Source organism: Oncorhynchus masou, chromosome 24 (assembly GCF_036934945.1).
Source record: "Oncorhynchus masou masou isolate Uvic2021 chromosome 24, UVic_Omas_1.1, whole genome shotgun sequence".
NCBI lineage: Eukaryota > Metazoa > Chordata > Actinopteri > Salmoniformes > Salmonidae > Oncorhynchus > Oncorhynchus masou.
The window spans coordinates 2080747-2100438 of NC_088235.1; the positions used below are offsets into that span (position 1 = coordinate 2080747).

The 19692-nt window shown below is 44.9% G+C and overlaps 1 protein-coding gene across 1 annotated transcript in view; it reads left to right on the forward strand.

Moving 5' to 3' along the window:
- Positions 1 to 19692, forward strand: part of LOC135513359 (ryanodine receptor 2-like) — a 382179-nt gene that overhangs the window by 281743 nt on the left and 80744 nt on the right. Inside the window, 4 exon segments of the mRNA XM_064936287.1 lie at positions 1506 to 1602; positions 17347 to 17453; positions 18109 to 18160; positions 18391 to 18441. Of these exon segments, the coding sequence (XP_064792359.1) occupies positions 1506 to 1602; positions 17347 to 17453; positions 18109 to 18160; positions 18391 to 18441 (307 nt within the window).

Sequence of the window (19692 nt, forward strand, 5' to 3'; positions counted from 1 at the left end):
TCCCCTGTATAACCTACCCAGGTAGACGTGGCTCCCCTGTATAACCTACCCAGGTAGACGTGGCTCCCCTGTATAACCTACCCAGGTACACATGGCTCCCCTGTATAACCTACCCAGGTAAACATGGCTCCCCTCTATAACCTACCCAGGTAAACATGGCTCCCCTGTATAACCTACCCAGGTAAACATGGCTCCCCTGTATAACCTACCCAGGTACACATGGCTCCCCTGTATAACCTACCCAGGTAAACATGGCTCCCCTGTATAACCTACCCAGGTAAACATGGCTCCCCTGTATAACCTACCCAGGTAAACATGGCTCCCCTGTATAACCTACACAGGTACACATGGCTCCCCTGTATAACCTACCCAGGTAGACGTGGCTCCCCTGTATAACCTACCCAGGTACACGTGGCTCCCCTGTATAACCTACCCAGGTAAACATGGCTCCCCTGTATAACCTACCCAGGTACACATGGCTCCCCTGTATAACCTACCCAGGTACACATGGCTCCCCTGTATAACCTACCCAGGTAGACGTGGCTCCCCTGTATAACCTACCCAGGTAAACATGGCTCCCCTGTATAACCTACCCAGGTAAACATGGCTCCCCTGTATAACCTACCGAGGTAGACGTGGCTCCCATGTATAACCTACCCAGGTAAACATGGCTCCCATGTATAACCTACCCAGGTACACATGGCTCCCCTGTATAACTAACCCAGGTAAACATGTCTCCACGTGCCTTACCTAACTAACCCTAGCTTACCCAGGTAAACAAGTCTCCTCTTGCCTTACCTAACTAACACTAACTAACCCAGGTAAACATGTCTCCACGTGCCTAACCTAACTAACCCTAACTAAACCAGGTAAACATGTCTCCACCTAACTAACCCTAACTAACCCAGGTAAACATGTCTCCACGTGCCTAACCTAACTAACCCTAACTAACCCAGGTAAACATGTCTCCACATGCCTTACCTAACTAACCCTAACTTACCCAGGTAAACATGTCTCCACGTGCCTAACCTAACTAACCCAGGTAAGCATGTCTCCACGTGCCTTACCTAACTAACCCTAACTAACCCAGGTAAACATGTCTCCACTTACCTTACCTAACTAACCCAGGTAAACATGTCTCCACTTACCTTACCTAACTAACCCTAACTAGCCCAGGTAAACATGTCTCCACGTGCCTAACCTAACCAACCCAGGTAAACATGTCTCCACGTGCCTAACCTAACTAACCCAGGTAACCATGTCTCCACGTGCCTTACCTAACTAGCCCTCTCTTTCACCCTGCTCCACCCCCACATGTAAATGAACATACTCCTGTCATCTCCTGGTGAATCAACAGCGTCAGCAGTACATCTTCAGAAAACCCTGTTCTGGGCAGTTTTATAAAGGATCACTGTCCAACTACTACTTCCTGTCCAGGACAGACTTCTCTCTCTCTCTCTCATTCATCCATTCACCTCTGATGACTTCTCTCTGTCTCCCACCAGGCACCGGGCGGTCAACCTGTTTCTACAGGGATATGAGAAGTCATGGATTGAGACTGAGGAGCACTACTTTGAGGATAAGCTCATAGAGGACCTGGCTGTAAGTGTTCCTCCATTGATAAGCTCATAGTTAACTAGACTGTAAGTGTTCCTCTATTGATAAGCTCATAGTCAACTAGACTGTAAGTGTTCCTCCATTGATAAGCTCATAGAGGACCAGACTGTAATTGTTCCTCTATTGATAAACTCATAGTCAACTAGACTGTAAGTGTTCCTCCATTGATAAGCTCATAGTCAACTAGACTGTAAGTGTTCCTCCATTGATAAGCTCATAGAGGACCAGACTGTAAGTGTTACTCCATTGATAAGCTCATAGAGGACCAGACTGTAAGTGTTCCTCTATTGATAAACTCATAGTCAACTAGACTGTAAGTGTTCCTCCATTGATAAGCTCATAGAGGACCTGACTGTAAGTGTTCCTCTATTGAAAAGCTCATAGTCAACTAGACTGTAAGTGTTCCTCCATTGATAAGCTCATAGAGGACCAGACTGTAAGTGTTCCTCCATTGATAAGCTCATAGAGGACCAGTCTGTAAGTGTTCCTCTATTGATAAGCTCATAGTCAACCAGCCTGTAAGTGTTCCTCCATTGATAAGCTCATAGAGGACCAGACTGTAGGTGTTCCTCCATTGATAAGCTCATAGAGGACCAGACTGTAAGTGTTCCTCCATTGATAAGCTCATAGTCAACCAGACTGTAAGTGTTACTCCATTGATAAGCTCATAGAGGACCAGACTGTAAGTGTTCCTCCATTGATAAGCTCATAGAGGACCAGTCTGTAAGTGTTCCTCTATTGATAAGCTCATAGTCAACCAGCCTGTAAGTGTTCCTCCATTGATAAGCTCAAAGAGGACCAGACTGTAAGTGTTCCTCCATTGATAAGCTCATAGTCAACCAGACTGTAAGTGTCCCTCCATTGATAAGCTCATAGAGGACCTGGCTGTAAGTGTTCCTCCATTGATAAGCTCATAGTCAACCAGACTGTAAGTGTTCCTCCATTGATAAGCTCATAGAGGACCAGCCTGTAAGTGTTCCTCCGTTGATAAGATAGAGTACCAGACTGTAAGTGTTAGTCAATTGATAAGCTCATAGAGGACCAGACTGTAAGTGTTCCTCCATTGATAAGCTCATAGAAGACCAGACTGTAAGTGTTCCTCCATTGATAAGCTCATAGAGGACCTGACTGTAAGTGTTCCTCCATTGATAAGCTCATAGAGGACCAGACTGTAAGTGTTCCTCCATTGATAAGCTCATAGAGGACCAGACTGTATGTGTTCCTCCATTGATAAGCCCATAGAGGACCTGGCTGTAAGTGTTCCTCCATTGATAAGCTCATAGAGGACCAGACTGTAAGTGTTCCTCTATTGATAAGCTCATAGTCAACCAGACTGTAAGTGTTCCTCCATTGATAAGCTCATAGTCAACCAGACTGTAAGTGTTCCTCCCATTGATAAGCTCATAGTCAACCAGACTGTATGTGTTCCTCCATTGATAAGCTCATAGTCAACCAGACTGTAAGTGTTCCTCCATTGATAAGCTCATAGAGGACCAGCCTGTAAGTGTTCCTCCGTTGATAAGATAGAGTACCAGACTGTAAGTGTTAGTCAATTGATAAGCTCATAGAGGACCAGACTGTAAGTGTTCCTCCATTGATAAGCTCATAGTCAACCAGACTGTAAGTGTTCCTCCCATTGATAAGCTCATAGTCAACCAGACTGTATGTGTTCCTCCATTGATAAGCTCATAGTCAACCAGACTGTAAGTGTTCCTCCATTGATAAGCTCAAAGAGGACCAGTATGTAAGTGTTCCTCCATTGATAAGCTCATAGAGGACCAGACTGTAAGGGTTCCTCTATTGATAAGCTCATAGTCAACCAGACTGTAAGTGTTCCTCCATTGATAAGCTCATAGTCAACCAGACTGTATGTGTTACTCCATTGATAAGCTCATAGTCAACCAGACTGTAAGTGTTCCTCCATTGATAAGCTCATAGAGGACCAGACTGTAAGTGTTCCTCCATTGATAAGCTCATAGAGGACCAGACTGTAAGTGTTCCTCCATTGATAAGCTCATAGAGGACCAGACTGTAAGTGTTCCTCCATTGATGAGCTCATAGAGGACCTGGCTGTATGTGTTCCTCCATTGATAAGCTCATAGAGGACCTGGCTGTAAGTGTTCCTCCATTGATAAGCTCATAGAGGACCTGGCTGTAAGTGTTACTCCATTGATAAGCTCATTGTCAACCAGACTGTAAGTGTTCCTCCATTGATAAGCTCATAGTCAACCAGAATGTAAGTGTTCCTCCATTGATAAGCTCATAGTCAACCAGACTGTAAGTGTTCCTCTATTAAAAAGCTCATAGAGGACCTGGCTGTAAGTGTTCCTCCATTGATAAGCTCATAGTCAACCAGACTGTACGTGTTCTTCCATTGATAAGCTCATAGAGGACCAGGCTGTAAGTGTTCCTCCATTGATAAGTTCATAGAGGACCTGACTGTATGTGTTCCTCCATTGATAAGCTCATAGAGGACCTGACTGTATGTGTTCCTCCATTGATACATTCATAGAGGACCTGACTGTAAGTGTCCCTCCATTGATAAGCTCATAGTCAACCAGACTGTAAGTGTTCCTCCATTGATAAGCTCATAGTCAACCAGACTGTAAGTGTTCCTCTATTAAAAAGCTCATAGAGGACCTGACTGTAAGTGTCCCTCCATTGATAAGCTCATAGTCAACCAGACTGTAAGTGTTCCTCCATTGATAAGCTCATAGTCAACCAGTTTGTATGTGTTCCTCCATTGATAAGCTCATAGAGGACCAGACTGTAAGTGTTCCTCCATTGATAAGCTCATAGAGGACCAGACTGTAAGTGTTCCTCCATTGATAAGCTCATAGTCAACCAGACTGTAAGTGTTCCTCTATTAAAAAGCTCATAGAGTACCAGACTGTAAGTGTTACTCCATTGATAAGCTCATAGAGCACCAGACTGTAAGTGTTCCTCCATTGATAAGCTCATAGAGGACCTGACTGTAAGTGTTCCTCCATTGATAAGCTCATAGAGGACCTGACTGTAAGTGTTCCTCCATTGATAAGCTCATAGTCAACCAGACTGTAAGTGTTCCTCCATTAAAGTGTGAATTCAGGAACACTGTGTGGGAAATCACACAGCAGGGAATGCCTGTGTCTCGTTACAATATGTTTCTAATGACGTGTTGTTGTGTTGATGCTATTTTCCTGTCTACACACAAACCATGTTGTTCGCGGAGCATCCATTTGATATTCTGAGCACAGCCACACAGACATAGAACTCTCGGTTTGAAATGAAGTCATGATTGGATTAACCAGGCTCCAATACCCAGCATTCATTGTGGGTGAAGTGATTAATTTTTTTCTGAAAGCAGACTGTTGTTTACAAAACAAAAGCAGTCAACGATGCAAACCTTTCAGATGACGTTTCTGAGAATTTCCTCTCAATGCAACAGAGGGAAGGAATGAACTATGTGGAGGAGACTAGAGACAGTTACCTGGAATGAACTATGTGGAGGAGACTAGAGAGAGTTACCTGGAATGAACTATGTGGAGGAGACTAGAGAGAGTTACCTGGAATGAACTATGTGGAGGAGACAAGAGAGAGTTACCTGGAATGAACTATGTGGAGGAGACAAGAGAGAGTTACCTGGAATGAACTATGTGGAGGAGACTAGAGAGAGTTACCCGGAATGAACTATGTGGAGGAGACAAGAGAGAGTTACCTGGAATGAACTATGTGGAGGAGACAAGAGAGAGTTACCTGGAATGAACTATGTGGAGGAGACTAGAGAGCGTTACCTGGAATGAACTATGTGGAGGAGACTAGAGAGAGTTACCTGGAATGAACTATGTGGAGGAGACTAGAGAGAGTTACCCGGAATGAACTATGTGGAGGAGACAAGAGAGAGTTACCCGGAATGAACTATGTGGAGGAGACTAGAGAGAGTTACCCGGAATGAACTATGTGGAGGAGACTAGAGAGAGTTACCTGGAATGAACTATGTGGAGGAGACAAGAGAGAGTTACCTGGAATGAACTATGTGGAGGAGACTAGAGAGAGTTACCTGGAATGAACTATGTGGAGGAGACTAGAGAGAGTTACCTGGAATGAACTATGTGGAGGAGACTAGAGAGAGTTACCTGGAATGAACTATGTGGAGGAGACTAGAGAGAGTTACCCGGAATGAACTATGTGGAGGAGACAAGAGAGAGTTACCTGGAATGAACTATGTGGAGGAGACAAGAGAGAGTTACCTGGAATGAACTATGTGGAGGATACAAGAGAGAGTTACCTGGAATGAACTATGTGGAGGAGACTAGAGAGAGTTACCTGGAATGAACTATGTGGAGGAGACAAGAGAGAGTTACCTGGAATGAACTATGTGGAGGAGACTAGAGAGCGTTACCTGGAATGAACTATGTGGAGGAGACAAGAGTGAGTTACCTGGAATGAACTATGTGGAGGAGACAAGAGAGAGTTACCTGGAATGAACTATGTGGAGGAGACAAGAGAGAGTTACCTGGAATGAACTATGTGGAGGAGACTAGAGAGCGTTACCTGGAATGAACTATGTGGAGGAGACTAGAGAGAGTTACCTGGAATGAACTATGTGGAGGAGACTAGAGAGAGTTACCTGGAATGAACTATGTGGACGAGACTAGAGAGAGTTACCTGGAATGAACTATGTGGAGGAGACTAGAGAGAGTTACCCGGAATGAACTATGTGGAGGAGACTAGAGAGCGTTACCTGGAATGAACTATGTGGAGGAGACTAGAGAGCGTTACCTGGAATGAACTATGTGGAGGAGACTAGAGAGAGTTACCTGGAATGAACTATGTGGAGGAGACTAGAGAGAGTTACCTGGAATGAACTATGTGGAGGAGACAAGAGAGAGTTACCTGGAATGAACTATGTGGAGGAGACTAGAGAGAGTTACCTGGAATGAACTATGTGGAGGAGACTAGAGAGAGTTACCTGGAATGAACTATGTGGAGGAGACTAGAGAGAGTTACCTGGAATGAACTATGTGGAGGAGACAAGAGAGAGTTACCTGGAATGAACTATGTGGAGGAGACAAGAGAGAGTTACCTGGAATGAACTATGTGGAGGATACGAGAGAGTTACCTGGAATGAACTATGTGGAGGAGACTAGAGAGAGTTACCTGGAATGAACTATGTGGAGGAGACAAGAGAGAGTTACCTGGAATGAACTATGTGGAGGAGACTAGAGAGCGTTACCTGGAATGAACTATGTGGAGGAGACAAGAGTGAGTTACCTGGAATGAACTATGTGGAGGAGACAAGAGAGAGTTACCTGGAATGAACTATGTGGAGGAGACAAGAGAGAGTTACCTGGAATGAACTATGTGGAGGAGACTAGAGAGAGTTACCTGGAATGAACTATGTGGAGGAGACTAGAGAGAGTTACCTGGAATGAACTATGTGGAGGAGACTAGAGAGAGTTACCTGGAATGAACTATGTGGACGAGACTAGAGAGAGTTACCTGGAATGAACTATGTGGAGGAGACTAGAGAGAGTTACCGGAATGAACTATGTGGAGGAGACTAGAGAGAGTTACCGAATGAACTATGTGGAGGAGGAGGAATGAACTATGTGGAGGAGAGAGAGTTACCCGGAATGAACTATGTGGAGGAGACAAGAGAGAGTTACCCGGAATGAACTATGTGGAGGAGACTAGAGAGAGTTACCTGGAATGAACTATGTGGAGGAGACTAGAGAGAGTTACCTGGAATGAACTATGTGGAGGAGACTAGAGAGAGTTACCTGGAATGAACTATGTGGAGGAGACTAGAGAGAGTTACCTGGAATGAACTATGTGGAGGAGACTAGAGAGAGTTACCTGGAATGAACTATGTGGAGGAGACTAGAGAGAGTTACCTGGAATGAACTATGTGGAGGAGACTAGAGAGAGTTACCTGGAATGAACTATGTGGAGGAGACTAGAGAGAGTTACCTGGAATGAACTATGTGGAGGAGACTAGAGAGAGTTACCTGGAATGAACTATGTGGAGGAGACTAGAGAGAGTTACCCGGAATGAACTATGTGGAGGAGACTAGAGAGAGTTACCCGGAATGAACTATGTGGAGGAGACTAGAGAGAGTTACCCGGAATGAACTATGTGGAGGAGACAAGAGAGAGTTACCCGGAATGAACTATGTGGAGGAGACTAGAGAGAGTTACCCGGAATGAACTATGTGGAGGAGACTAGAGAGAGTTACCCGGAATGAACTATGTGGAGGAGACTAGAGAGAGTTACCTGGAATGAACTATGTGGAGGAGACTAGAGAGAGTTACCTGGAATGAACTATGTGGAGGAGACAAGAGAGAGTTACCTGGAATGAACTATGTGGAGGAGACTAGAGAGTTACCTGGAATGAACTATGTGGAGGAGACTAGAGAGAGTTACCTGGAATGAACTATGTGGAGGAGACTAGAGAGAGTTACCTGGAATGAACTATGTGGAGGAGACTAGAGAGAGTTACCTGGAATGAACTATGTGGAGGAGAGAGAGTTACCTGGAATGAACTATGTGGAGGAGACAGAGAGAGTTACCTGGAATGAACTATGTGGAGGAGACGAGAGAGTTACCTGGAATGAACTATGTGGAGGAGACTAGAGAGAGTTACCTGGAATGAACTATGTGGAGGAGACAAGAGAGAGTTACCTGGAATGAACTATGTGGAGGAGACTAGAGAGCGTTACCTGGAATGAACTATGTGGAGGAGACAAGAGTGAGTTACCTGGAATGAACTATGTGGAGGAGACAAGAGAGAGTTACCTGGAATGAACTATGTGGAGGAGACAAGAGAGAGTTACCTGGAATGAACTATGTGGAGGATACGAGAGAGTTACCTGGAATGAACTATGTGGAGGAGACTAGAGAGAGTTACCTGGAATGAACTATGTGGAGGAGACAAGAGAGAGTTACCTGGAATGAACTATGTGGAGGAGACTAGAGAGCGTTACCTGGAATGAACTATGTGGAGGAGACAAGAGTGAGTTACCTGGAATGAACTATGTGGAGGAGACAAGAGAGAGTTACCTGGAATGAACTATGTGGAGGAGACAAGAGAGAGTTACCTGGAATGAACTATGTGGAGGAGACTAGAGAGAGTTACCTGGAATGAACTATGTGGAGGAGACTAGAGAGAGTTACCTGGAATGAACTATGTGGAGGAGACTAGAGAGAGTTACCTGGAATGAACTATGTGGACGAGACTAGAGAGAGTTACCTGGAATGAACTATGTGGAGGAGACTAGAGAGAGTTACCCGGAATGAACTATGTGGAGGAGACTAGAGAGAGTTACCGGAATGAACTATGTGGAGGAGACTAGAGAGAGTTACCCGGAATGAACTATGTGGAGGAGACAAGAGAGAGTTACCCGGAATGAACTATGTGGAGGAGACTAGAGAGAGTTACCTGGAATGAACTATGTGGAGGAGACTAGAGAGAGTTACCTGGAATGAACTATGTGGAGGAGACTAGAGAGAGTTACCTGGAATGAACTATGTGGAGGAGACAAGAGAGAGTTACCTGGAATGAACTATGTGGAGGAGACAAGAGTGAGTTACCTGGAATGAACTATGTGGAGGAGACAAGAGAGAGTTACCTGGAATGAACTATGTGGAGGAGACAAGAGAGAGTTACCTGGAATGAACTATGTGGAGGAGACAAGAGAGAGTTACCTGGAATGAACTATGTGGAGGAGACTAGAGAGAGTTACCTGGAATGAACTATGTGGAGGAGACAAGAGAGAGTTACCTGGAATGAACTATGTGGAGGAGACTAGAGAGCGTTACCTGGAATGAACTATGTGGAGGAGACAAGAGTGAGTTACCTGGAATGAACTATGTGGAGGAGACAAGAGAGAGTTACCTGGAATGAACTATGTGGAGGAGACAAGAGAGAGTTACCTGGAATGAACTATGTGGAGGAGACTAGAGAGAGTTACCTGGAATGAACTATGTGGAGGAGACTAGAGAGAGTTACCTGGAATGAACTATGTGGAGGAGACTAGAGAGAGTTACCTGGAATGAACTATGTGGACGAGACTAGAGAGAGTTACCTGGAATGAACTATGTGGAGGAGACTAGAGAGAGTTACCCGGAATGAACTATGTGGAGGAGACTAGAGAGAGTTACCCGGAATGAACTATGTGGAGGAGACTAGAGAGAGTTACCCGGAATGAACTATGTGGAGGAGACAAGAGAGAGTTACCCGGAATGAACTATGTGGAGGAGACTAGAGAGAGTTACCTGGAATGAACTATGTGGAGGAGACTAGAGAGAGTTACCTGGAATGAACTATGTGGAGGAGACTAGAGAGAGTTACCTGGAATGAACTATGTGGAGGAGACAAGAGAGAGTTACCTGGAATGAACTATGTGGAGGAGACTAGAGAGAGTTACCTGGAATGAACTATGTGGAGCAGACTAGAGAGAGTTACCTGGAATGAACTATGTGGAGCAGACTAGAGAGAGTTACCTGGAATGAACTATGTGGAGGAGACTAGAGAGAGTTACCTGGAATGAACTATGTGGAGGAGATTAGAGAGAGTTACCTGGAATGAACTATGTGGAGGTGACTAGAGAGAGTTACCTGGAATGAACTATGTGGAGGAGACTAGAGAGAGTTACCTGGAATGAACTATGTGGAGGAGACTAGAGAGAGTTACCCGGAATGAACTATGTGGAGGAGACTAGAGAGAGTTACCCGGAATGAACTATGTGGAGGAGACTAGAGAGAGTTACCCGGAATGAACTATGTGGAGGAGACAGAGAGAGTTACCCGGAATGAACTATGTGGAGGAGACTAGAGAGAGTTACCCGGAATGAACTATGTGGAGGAGACAAGAGAGAGTTACCCGGAATGAACTATGTGGAGGAGACTAGAGAGAGTTACCCGGAATGAACTATGTGGAGGAGACTAGAGAGAGTTACCTGGAATGAACTATGTGGAGGAGACAAGAGAGAGTTACCTGGAATGAACTATGTGGAGGAGACTAGAGAGAGTTACCTGGAATGAACTATGTGGAGGAGACTAGAGAGAGTTACCTGGAATGAACTATGTGGAGGAGACTAGAGAGAGTTACCTGGAATGAACTATGTGGAGGAGACTAGAGAGAGTTACCCGGAATGAACTATGTGGAGGAGACAAGAGAGAGTTACCTGGAATGAACTATGTGGAGGAGACAAGAGAGAGTTACCTGGAATGAACTATGTGGAGGATACGAGAGAGTTACCTGGAATGAACTATGTGGAGGAGACTAGAGAGAGTTACCTGGAATGAACTATGTGGAGGAGACAAGAGAGAGTTACCTGGAATGAACTATGTGGAGGAGACTAGAGAGCGTTACCTGGAATGAACTATGTGGAGGAGACAAGAGTGAGTTACCTGGAATGAACTATGTGGAGGAGACAAGAGAGAGTTACCTGGAATGAACTATGTGGAGGAGACAAGAGAGAGTTACCTGGAATGAACTATGTGGAGGATACGAGAGAGTTACCTGGAATGAACTATGTGGAGGAGACTAGAGAGAGTTACCTGGAATGAACTATGTGGAGGAGACAAGAGAGAGTTACCTGGAATGAACTATGTGGAGGAGACTAGAGAGCGTTACCTGGAATGAACTATGTGGAGGAGACAAGAGTGAGTTACCTGGAATGAACTATGTGGAGGAGACAAGAGAGAGTTACCTGGAATGAACTATGTGGAGGAGACAAGAGAGAGTTACCTGGAATGAACTATGTGGAGGAGACTAGAGAGAGTTACCTGGAATGAACTATGTGGAGGAGACTAGAGAGAGTTACCTGGAATGAACTATGTGGAGGAGACTAGAGAGAGTTACCTGGAATGAACTATGTGGACGAGACTAGAGAGAGTTACCTGGAATGAACTATGTGGAGGAGACTAGAGAGAGTTACCCGGAATGAACTATGTGGAGGAGACTAGAGAGAGTTACCCGGAATGAACTATGTGGAGGAGACTAGAGAGAGTTACCCGGAATGAACTATGTGGAGGAGACAAGAGAGAGTTACCTGGAATGAACTATGTGGAGGAGACTAGAGAGAGTTACCTGGAATGAACTATGTGGAGGAGACAAGAGAGAGTTACCTGGAATGAACTATGTGGAGGAGACTAGAGAGAGTTACCTGGAATGAACTATGTGGACGAGACTAGAGAGAGTTACCTGGAATGAACTATGTGGAGGAGACTAGAGAGAGTTACCCGGAATGAACTATGTGGAGGAGACTAGAGAGAGTTACCCGGAATGAACTATGTGGAGGAGACTAGAGAGAGTTACCCGGAATGAACTATGTGGAGGAGACAAGAGAGAGTTACCCGGAATGAACTATGTGGAGGAGACTAGAGAGAGTTACCTGGAATGAACTATGTGGAGGAGACTAGAGAGAGTTACCTGGAATGAACTATGTGGACGAGACTAGAGAGAGTTACCTGGAATGAACTATGTGGAGGAGACTAGAGAGAGTTACCCGGAATGAACTATGTGGAGGAGACTAGAGAGAGTTACCCGGAATGAACTATGTGGAGGAGACAAGAGAGAGTTACCTGGAATGAACTATGTGGAGGAGACAAGAGAGAGTTACCTGGAATGAACTATGTGGAGGAGACTAGAGAGAGTTACCTGGAATGAACTATGTGGAGGAGACTAGAGAGAGTTACCTGGAATGAACTATGTGGAGGAGACTAGAGAGAGTTACCTGGAATGAACTATGTGGACGAGACTAGAGAGAGTTACCTGGAATGAACTATGTGGAGGAGACTAGAGAGAGTTACCCGGAATGAACTATGTGGAGGAGACTAGAGAGAGTTACCCGGAATGAACTATGTGGAGGAGACTAGAGAGAGTTACCCGGAATGAACTATGTGGAGGAGACAAAGAGAGTTACCCGGAATGAACTATGTGGAGGAGACTAGAGAGAGTTACCTGGAATGAACTATGTGGAGGAGACTAGAGAGAGTTACCTGGAATGAACTATGTGGAGGAGACTAGAGAGAGTTACCTGGAATGAACTATGTGGAGGAGACAAGAGAGAGTTACCTGGAATGAACTATGTGGAGGAGACTAGAGAGAGTTACCTGGAATGAACTATGTGGAGCAGACTAGAGAGAGTTACCTGGAATGAACTATGTGGAGGAGACTAGAGAGAGTTACCTGGAATGAACTATGTGGAGGAGACTAGAGAGAGTTACCTGGAATGAACTATGTGGAGGTGACTAGAGAGAGTTACCTGGAATGAACTATGTGGAGGAGACTAGAGAGAGTTACCTGGAATGAACTATGTGGAGGAGACTAGAGAGAGTTACCTGGAATGAACTATGTGGAGGAGACTAGAGAGAGTTACCTGGAATGAACTATGTGGAGGAGACTAGAGAGAGTTACCTGGAATGAACTATGTGGAGGAGACTAGAGAGAGTTACCTGGAATGAACTATGTGGAGGAGACAAGAGAGAGTTACCTGGAATGAACTATGTGGAGGAGACTAGAGAGAGTTACCCGGAATGAACTATGTGGAGGAGACTAGAGAGAGTTACCCGGAATGAACTATGTGGAGGAGACAAGAGAGAGTTACCCGGAATGAACTATGTGGAGGAGACTAGAGAGAGTTACCCGGAATGAACTATGTGGAGGAGACTAGAGAGAGTTACCCGGAATGAACTATGTGGAGGAGACTAGAGAGAGTTACCTGGAATGAACTATGTGGAGGAGACTAGAGAGAGTTACCTGGAATGAACTATGTGGAGGAGACTAGAGAGAGTTACCTGGAATGAACTATGTGGAGGTGACTAGAGAGAGTTACCTGGAATGAACTATGTGGAGGAGACTAGAGAGAGTTACCTGGAATGAACTATGTGGAGGAGACTAGAGAGAGTTACCTGGAATGAACTATGTGGACGAGACTAGAGAGAGTTACCTGGAATGAACTATGTGGAGGAGACAAGAGAGAGTTACCTGGAATGAACTATGTGGAGGAGACTAGAGAGCGTTACCTGGAATGAACTATGTGGAGGAGACTAGAGAGAGTTACCTGGAATGAACTACAGTGCCTTGCGAAAGTATTCGGCCCCCTTGAGCTTTGCGACCTTTTGCCACATTTCAGGCTTCAAACATAAAGATATAAAACTGTATTTTTTTGTGAAGAATCAACAAGTGGGACGCAATCATGAAGTGGAACGACATTTATTGGATATTTCAAACTTTTTTAACAAATCAAAAACTGAAAAATTGGGCGTGCAAAATTATTCAGCCCCCTTACGTTAATACTTTGTAGCGCCACCTTTTGCTGCGATTACAGCTGTATGTCGCTTGGGGTATGTCTCTATCAGTTTTGCACATCGAGAGACTGACATTTTTTCCCATTCCTCCTTGCAAAACAGCTCGAACTCAGTGAGGATGGATGGAGAGCATTTGTGAACAGCATTTTTCAGTTCTTTCCACAGATTCTTGATTGGATTCAGGTCTGGACTTTGACTTGGCCATTCTAACACCTGGATATGTTTATTTTTGAACCATTCCATTGTAGATTTTGCTTTATGTTTTGGATCATTGTCTTGTTGGAAGACAAATCTCCGTCCCTGTCTCAGGTCTTTTGCAGACTCCATCAGGTTTTCTTCCAGAATGGTCCTGTATTTGGCTCCATCTATCTTCCCATCAATTTTAACCATCTTCCCTGTCCCTGCTGAAGAAAAGCAGGCCCAAACCATGATGCTGCCACCACCATGTTTGACAGTGGGGATGGTGTGTTCAGGGTGATGTGCTGTGTTGCTTTTACGCCAAACATAACGTTTTGCATTGTTGCCAAAAAGTTCAATTTTGGTTTCATCTGACCAGAGCACCTTCTTCCACATGTTTGGTGTGTCTCCCAGGTGGCTTGTGGCAAACTTTAAACGACACTTTTTATGGATATCTTTAAGAAATGGCTTTCTTCTTGCCACTCTTCCATAAAGGCCAGATTTGTGCAATATACGACTGATTGTTGTCCTATGGACAGAGTCTCCCACCTCAGATGTAGATCTCTGCAGTTCATCCAGAGTGATCATGGGCCTCTTGGCTGCATCTCTGATCAGTCTTCTCCTTGTATGAGCTGAAAGTTTAGAGGGACTGCCAGGTCTTGGTAGATTTGCAGTGGTCTGATACTCCTTCCATTTCAATATTATCGCTTGCACAGTGCTCCTTGGGATGTTTAAAGCTTGGGAAATCTTTTTGTATCCAAATCCGGCTTTAAACTTCTTCACAACAGTATCTCGGACCTGCCTGGTGTGTTCCTTGTTCTTCATGATGCTCTCTGCGCTTTTAACGGACCTCTGAGACTATCACAGTGCAGGTGCATTTATACGGAGACTTGATTACACACAGGTGGATTGTATTTATCATCATTAGTCATTTAGGTTAACATTGGATCATTCAGAGATCCTCACTGAACTTCTGGAGAGAGTTTGCTGCACTGAAAGTAAAGGGGCTGAATAATTTTGCACGGCCAATTTTTCAGTTTTTGATTTGTTAAAAACGTTTGAAATATCCAATAAATGTCGTTCCACTTCATGATTGCGTCCCACTTGTTGATTCTTCACAAAATAATACAGTTTTATATCTTTATGTTTGAAGCCTGAAATGTGGCAAAAGGTCGCAAAGTTCAAGGGGGCCAATACTTTCGCAAGGCACTGTATGTGAAGGAGACTAGAGAGAGTTACCTGGAATGAACTATGTGGAGGAGACTAGAGAGAGTTACCTGGAATGAACTATGTGGAGGAGACTAGAGAGAGTTACCTGGAATGAACTATGTGGAGGAGACTAGAGAGAGTTACCTGGAATGAACTATGTGGAGGAGACTAGAGAGAGTTACCTGTGTAGATGTGGTGTAGACTAGAGAGAGTTACCTGTGTAGATGTGGTGTAGACTAGAGAGAGTTACCTGTGTAGATGTGGTTGAGACTAGAGAGTGTTACCTGTGTAGATGTGGTGTAGACTAGAGAGTGTTACCTGTGTAGATGTGGTGTAGACTAGAGAGTGTTACCTGTGTAGATGTGGTTGAGACTAGAGAGTGTTACCTGTGTAGATGTGGTGTAGACTAGAGAGTGTTACCTGTGTAGATGTGGTTGAGACTAGAGAGTGTTACCTGTGTAGATGTGGTGTAGACTAGAGAGTGTTACCTGTGTTGATGTGGTGTAGACCAGAGAGTGTTACCTGTGTAGATGTGGTGTAGACTAGAGAGTGTTACCTGTGTAGATGTGGTGTAGACCAGAGAGTGTTACCTGTGTAGATGTGGTGTAGACCAGAGTGTTACCTGTGTAGATGTGGTGTAGACTAGAGAGTGTTACCTGTGTAGATGTGGTGTAGACTAGAGAGTGTTACCTGTGTATATGTGGTGTAGACTAGAGAGTGTTACCTGTGTAGATGTGGTGTAGACTAGAGAGTGTTACCTGTGTAGATGTGGTGTAGACCAGAGAGTGTTACCTGTGTAGATGTGCTGTAGACTAGAGAGTGTTACCTGTGTAGATGTGGTGTAGACTAGAGAGTGTTACCTGTGTAGATGTGGTTGAGACTAGAGAGAGTTACCTGTGTAGATGTGGTGTAGACTAGAGAGTGTTACCTGTGTAGATGTGGTGTAGACTAGAGAGTGTTACCTGTGTAGATGTGGTGTAGACTAGAGAGTGTTACCTGTGTAGATGTGGTGTAGACTAGAGAGTGTTACCTGTGTAGATGTGGTGTAGACTAGAGAGTGTTACCTGTGTATATGTGGTGTAGACTAGAGAGTGTTACCTGTGTAGATGTGGTTGAGACTAGAGATTGTTACCTGTGTAGATGTGGTGTAGACCAGAGAGTGATACCTGTGTAGATGTGGTGTAGACTAGAGAGTGTTACCTGTGTAGATGTGGTTGAGACTAGAGATTGTTACCTGTGTAGATGTGGTGTAGACCAGAGTGTTACCTGTGTAGATGTGGTGTAGACTAGAGAGTGTTACCTGTGTAGATGTGGTTGAGACTAGAGAGAGTTACCTGTGTAGATGTGGTGTAGACTAGAGAGTGTTACCTGTGTAGATGTGGTGTAGACCAGAGAGTGTTACCTGTGTAGATGTGGTGTAGACTAGAGAGTGTTACCTGTGTAGATGTGGTGTAGACTAGAGAGTGTTACCTGTGTAGATGTGGTGTAGACTAGAGAGTGTTACCTGTGTAGATGTGGTGTAGACTAGAGAGTGTTACCTGTGTAGATGTGGTGTAGACTAGAGAGTGTTACCTGTGTAGATGTGGTGTAGACTAGAGAGTGTTACCTGTGTAGATGTGGTGTAGACTAGAGAGTGTTACCTGTGTAGATGTGGTGTAGACTAGAGAGTGTTACCTGTGTAGATGTGGTGTAGACCAGAGAGTGTTACCTGTGTAGATGTGGTGTAGACTAGAGAGTGTTACCTGTGTAGATGTGGTGTAGACTAGAGAGTGTTACCTGTGTAGATGTGGTGTAGACTAGAGAGTGTTACCTGTGTAGATGTGGTGTAGGCTAGAGAGTGTTACCTGTGTAGATGTGGTGTAGACTAGAGAGTGTTACCTGTGTTGATGTGGTGTAGACTAGAGAGTGTTACCTGTGTAGATGTGGTGTAGACTAGAGAGTGTTACCTGTGTAGATGTGGTGTAGACTTGAAGGCCCCGTAGGAAGAGATTAGATGTTTGTAGATTGTGAATAACCTTTTTTAATTTTTTATTCTGTCTTCACAGAGACCTGGAGGAGAGGAGCCTCCTGAAGAAGATGAGGGAGCCAAGAGGATCGACCCTCTTCATCAGCTCATACAGTTATTCAGTAGGACGGCCCTGACTGAGAAGTGGTGTGTATCTCTGCTCTGTAGCTGGTCCTAGTAAACTATAGACATACCAGGACTGTAACTAGTAATGTGTCCTTTATAGTGGTGGGTATCCCTGCTCTGTAGCTGGTCCTAGTAAACTGTAGTCATACCAGGACTGTAACTAGTAATGTTTCCTTTATAGTGGTGGGTATCTCTGCTCTGTAGCTGGTCCTAGTAAACTGTAGTCATACCAGGACTGTAACTAGTAATGTTTCCTTTATAGTGGTGGGTATCTCTGCTCTCTAGCTGGTCCTAGTAAACTATAGTAATACCAGGACTGTAACACTCTCTATATGATACATCATCCTCACTACCTGGTGGTATAATACCAGGACTGTAACACTCTCTATTTGATACATCATCCTCTCTACCTGGTGGTATAAAACCAGGACTGTAACACTCTCTATATGATACATCATCCTCTCTACCTGGTGGTATAAAACCAGGACTGTAACACTCTCTATATGATACATCCTCCTCTCTACCTGGTGGTATAAAACCAGGACTGTAACTGATATTGATAGTCGTAACACTTCCATTACAGTGGATCTGATGTCGACCTGATGTTCTAGAACCTTCCTGATTCTACTACTCGTTATGACACAATAATAATGACCTTATCTACTGTGTGTTGCAGTAAGCTGGAAGAGGACATTCTCTACATGGCCTATGCTGACATCATGGCTAAGGTACCTCTTGCGTTCAGAGTGGTCTTACGTCACAATCCATTATGTTTTTATACTGATTCATCAATTACTTGATTGGTCCAATCACTTCATTGGTTGATTTATTTATTATTTGATTGGCCCGATCACTTCATTGGTTGATTGATTTATTATTTGATTGGCCCGATCACTTGGTTGATTGATTGATTGGTTATGATGTCTTTCTCTTTCTGTATCATCCATTTCTCCACCAGAGCTGTCATGATGAAGAGGATGAGGATGGAGAGGAGGTGAAGAGTTTTGAAGTAGGTATCTCCTCTTGAACACCGTCCAACCCATTTAACTTTTGCCCATCCCTCCCCCAGAAGCATTTTAAAAAGAGGGTGCCATCTTTTAAAATGTTGTTTATTTAGTTTCCCATGGCTTGGCAGCTTTTAAATGACCCCTGAAGAGATGGCAGCTAGAGTCTTCTCTGAGTTGAGATAATGACCCCTGAAGAGATGGCAGCTAGAGTCTTCTCTGAGTTGAGATAATGACACCTGAAGAGATGGCACATCGTCTACTCTGTTGAGATAATGACCCCTGAAGAGATGGCAGCTAGAGTCTACTCTGTTGAGATAATGACCCCTGAAGAGATTGCAGCTAGAGTCTTCTCTGTTGAGATAATGACCCCTGAAGAGATGGCAGCTAGAGTCTACTCTGTTGAGATAATGACCCCTGAAGAGATGGCACGTAGAGTCTACTCTGTTGAGATAATGACCCCTGAAGAGATGGCAGCTAGAGTCTACTTTGTTGAGATAATGACCCCTGAAGAGATGGCACGTAGAGTCTACTCTGTTGAGATAATGACCCCTGAAAAGATAGCAGCTAGAGTCTTCTCTGTTGAGATAATGACCCCTGAAGAGATGGCACGTAGAGTCTACTCTGTTGAGATAATGACCCCTGTAGAGATAGCAGCTAGAGTCTTCTCTGTTGAGATAATGACCCCTGAAGAGATGGCACATCGTCTACTCTGTTGAGTTGACACAACCTTGTGCAATACAAACTTTCTCACACATCGTTCATTGACGTTAATGGCAGACTTGTGGATCTCAAGTTGGAACCAATCAGATGATAATGATTCGGCTCATCTGTCTCATACCTGGTGCAATGACTGCCTACCCTGGCCGAGCCCTAACCCCGGACGACGCTGGGGCCAGTGACGGCCTACCCTGGCCGAGCCCTAACCCCGGACGACGTGGGGCCAATGATGGCCTACCCTGGCCGAGCCCTAACCCCGGACGACGCTGGGGCCAATGACGGCCTACCCTGGCCGAGCCCTAACCCCGGACGACGCTGGGGCCAATGACGGCCTACCCTGGCCGAGCCCTAACCCCGGACGACGCTGGGGCCAATGACGGCCTACCCTGGCCGAGCCCTAACCCCGGACGATGCTGGGGCCAATGTTGGCCTACCCTGGCCGAGCCCTAACCCCGGACGACGCTGGGGCCAATGACGGCCTACCCTGGCCGAGCCCTAACCCCGGACGACGCTGGGGCCAATGACGGCCTACCCTG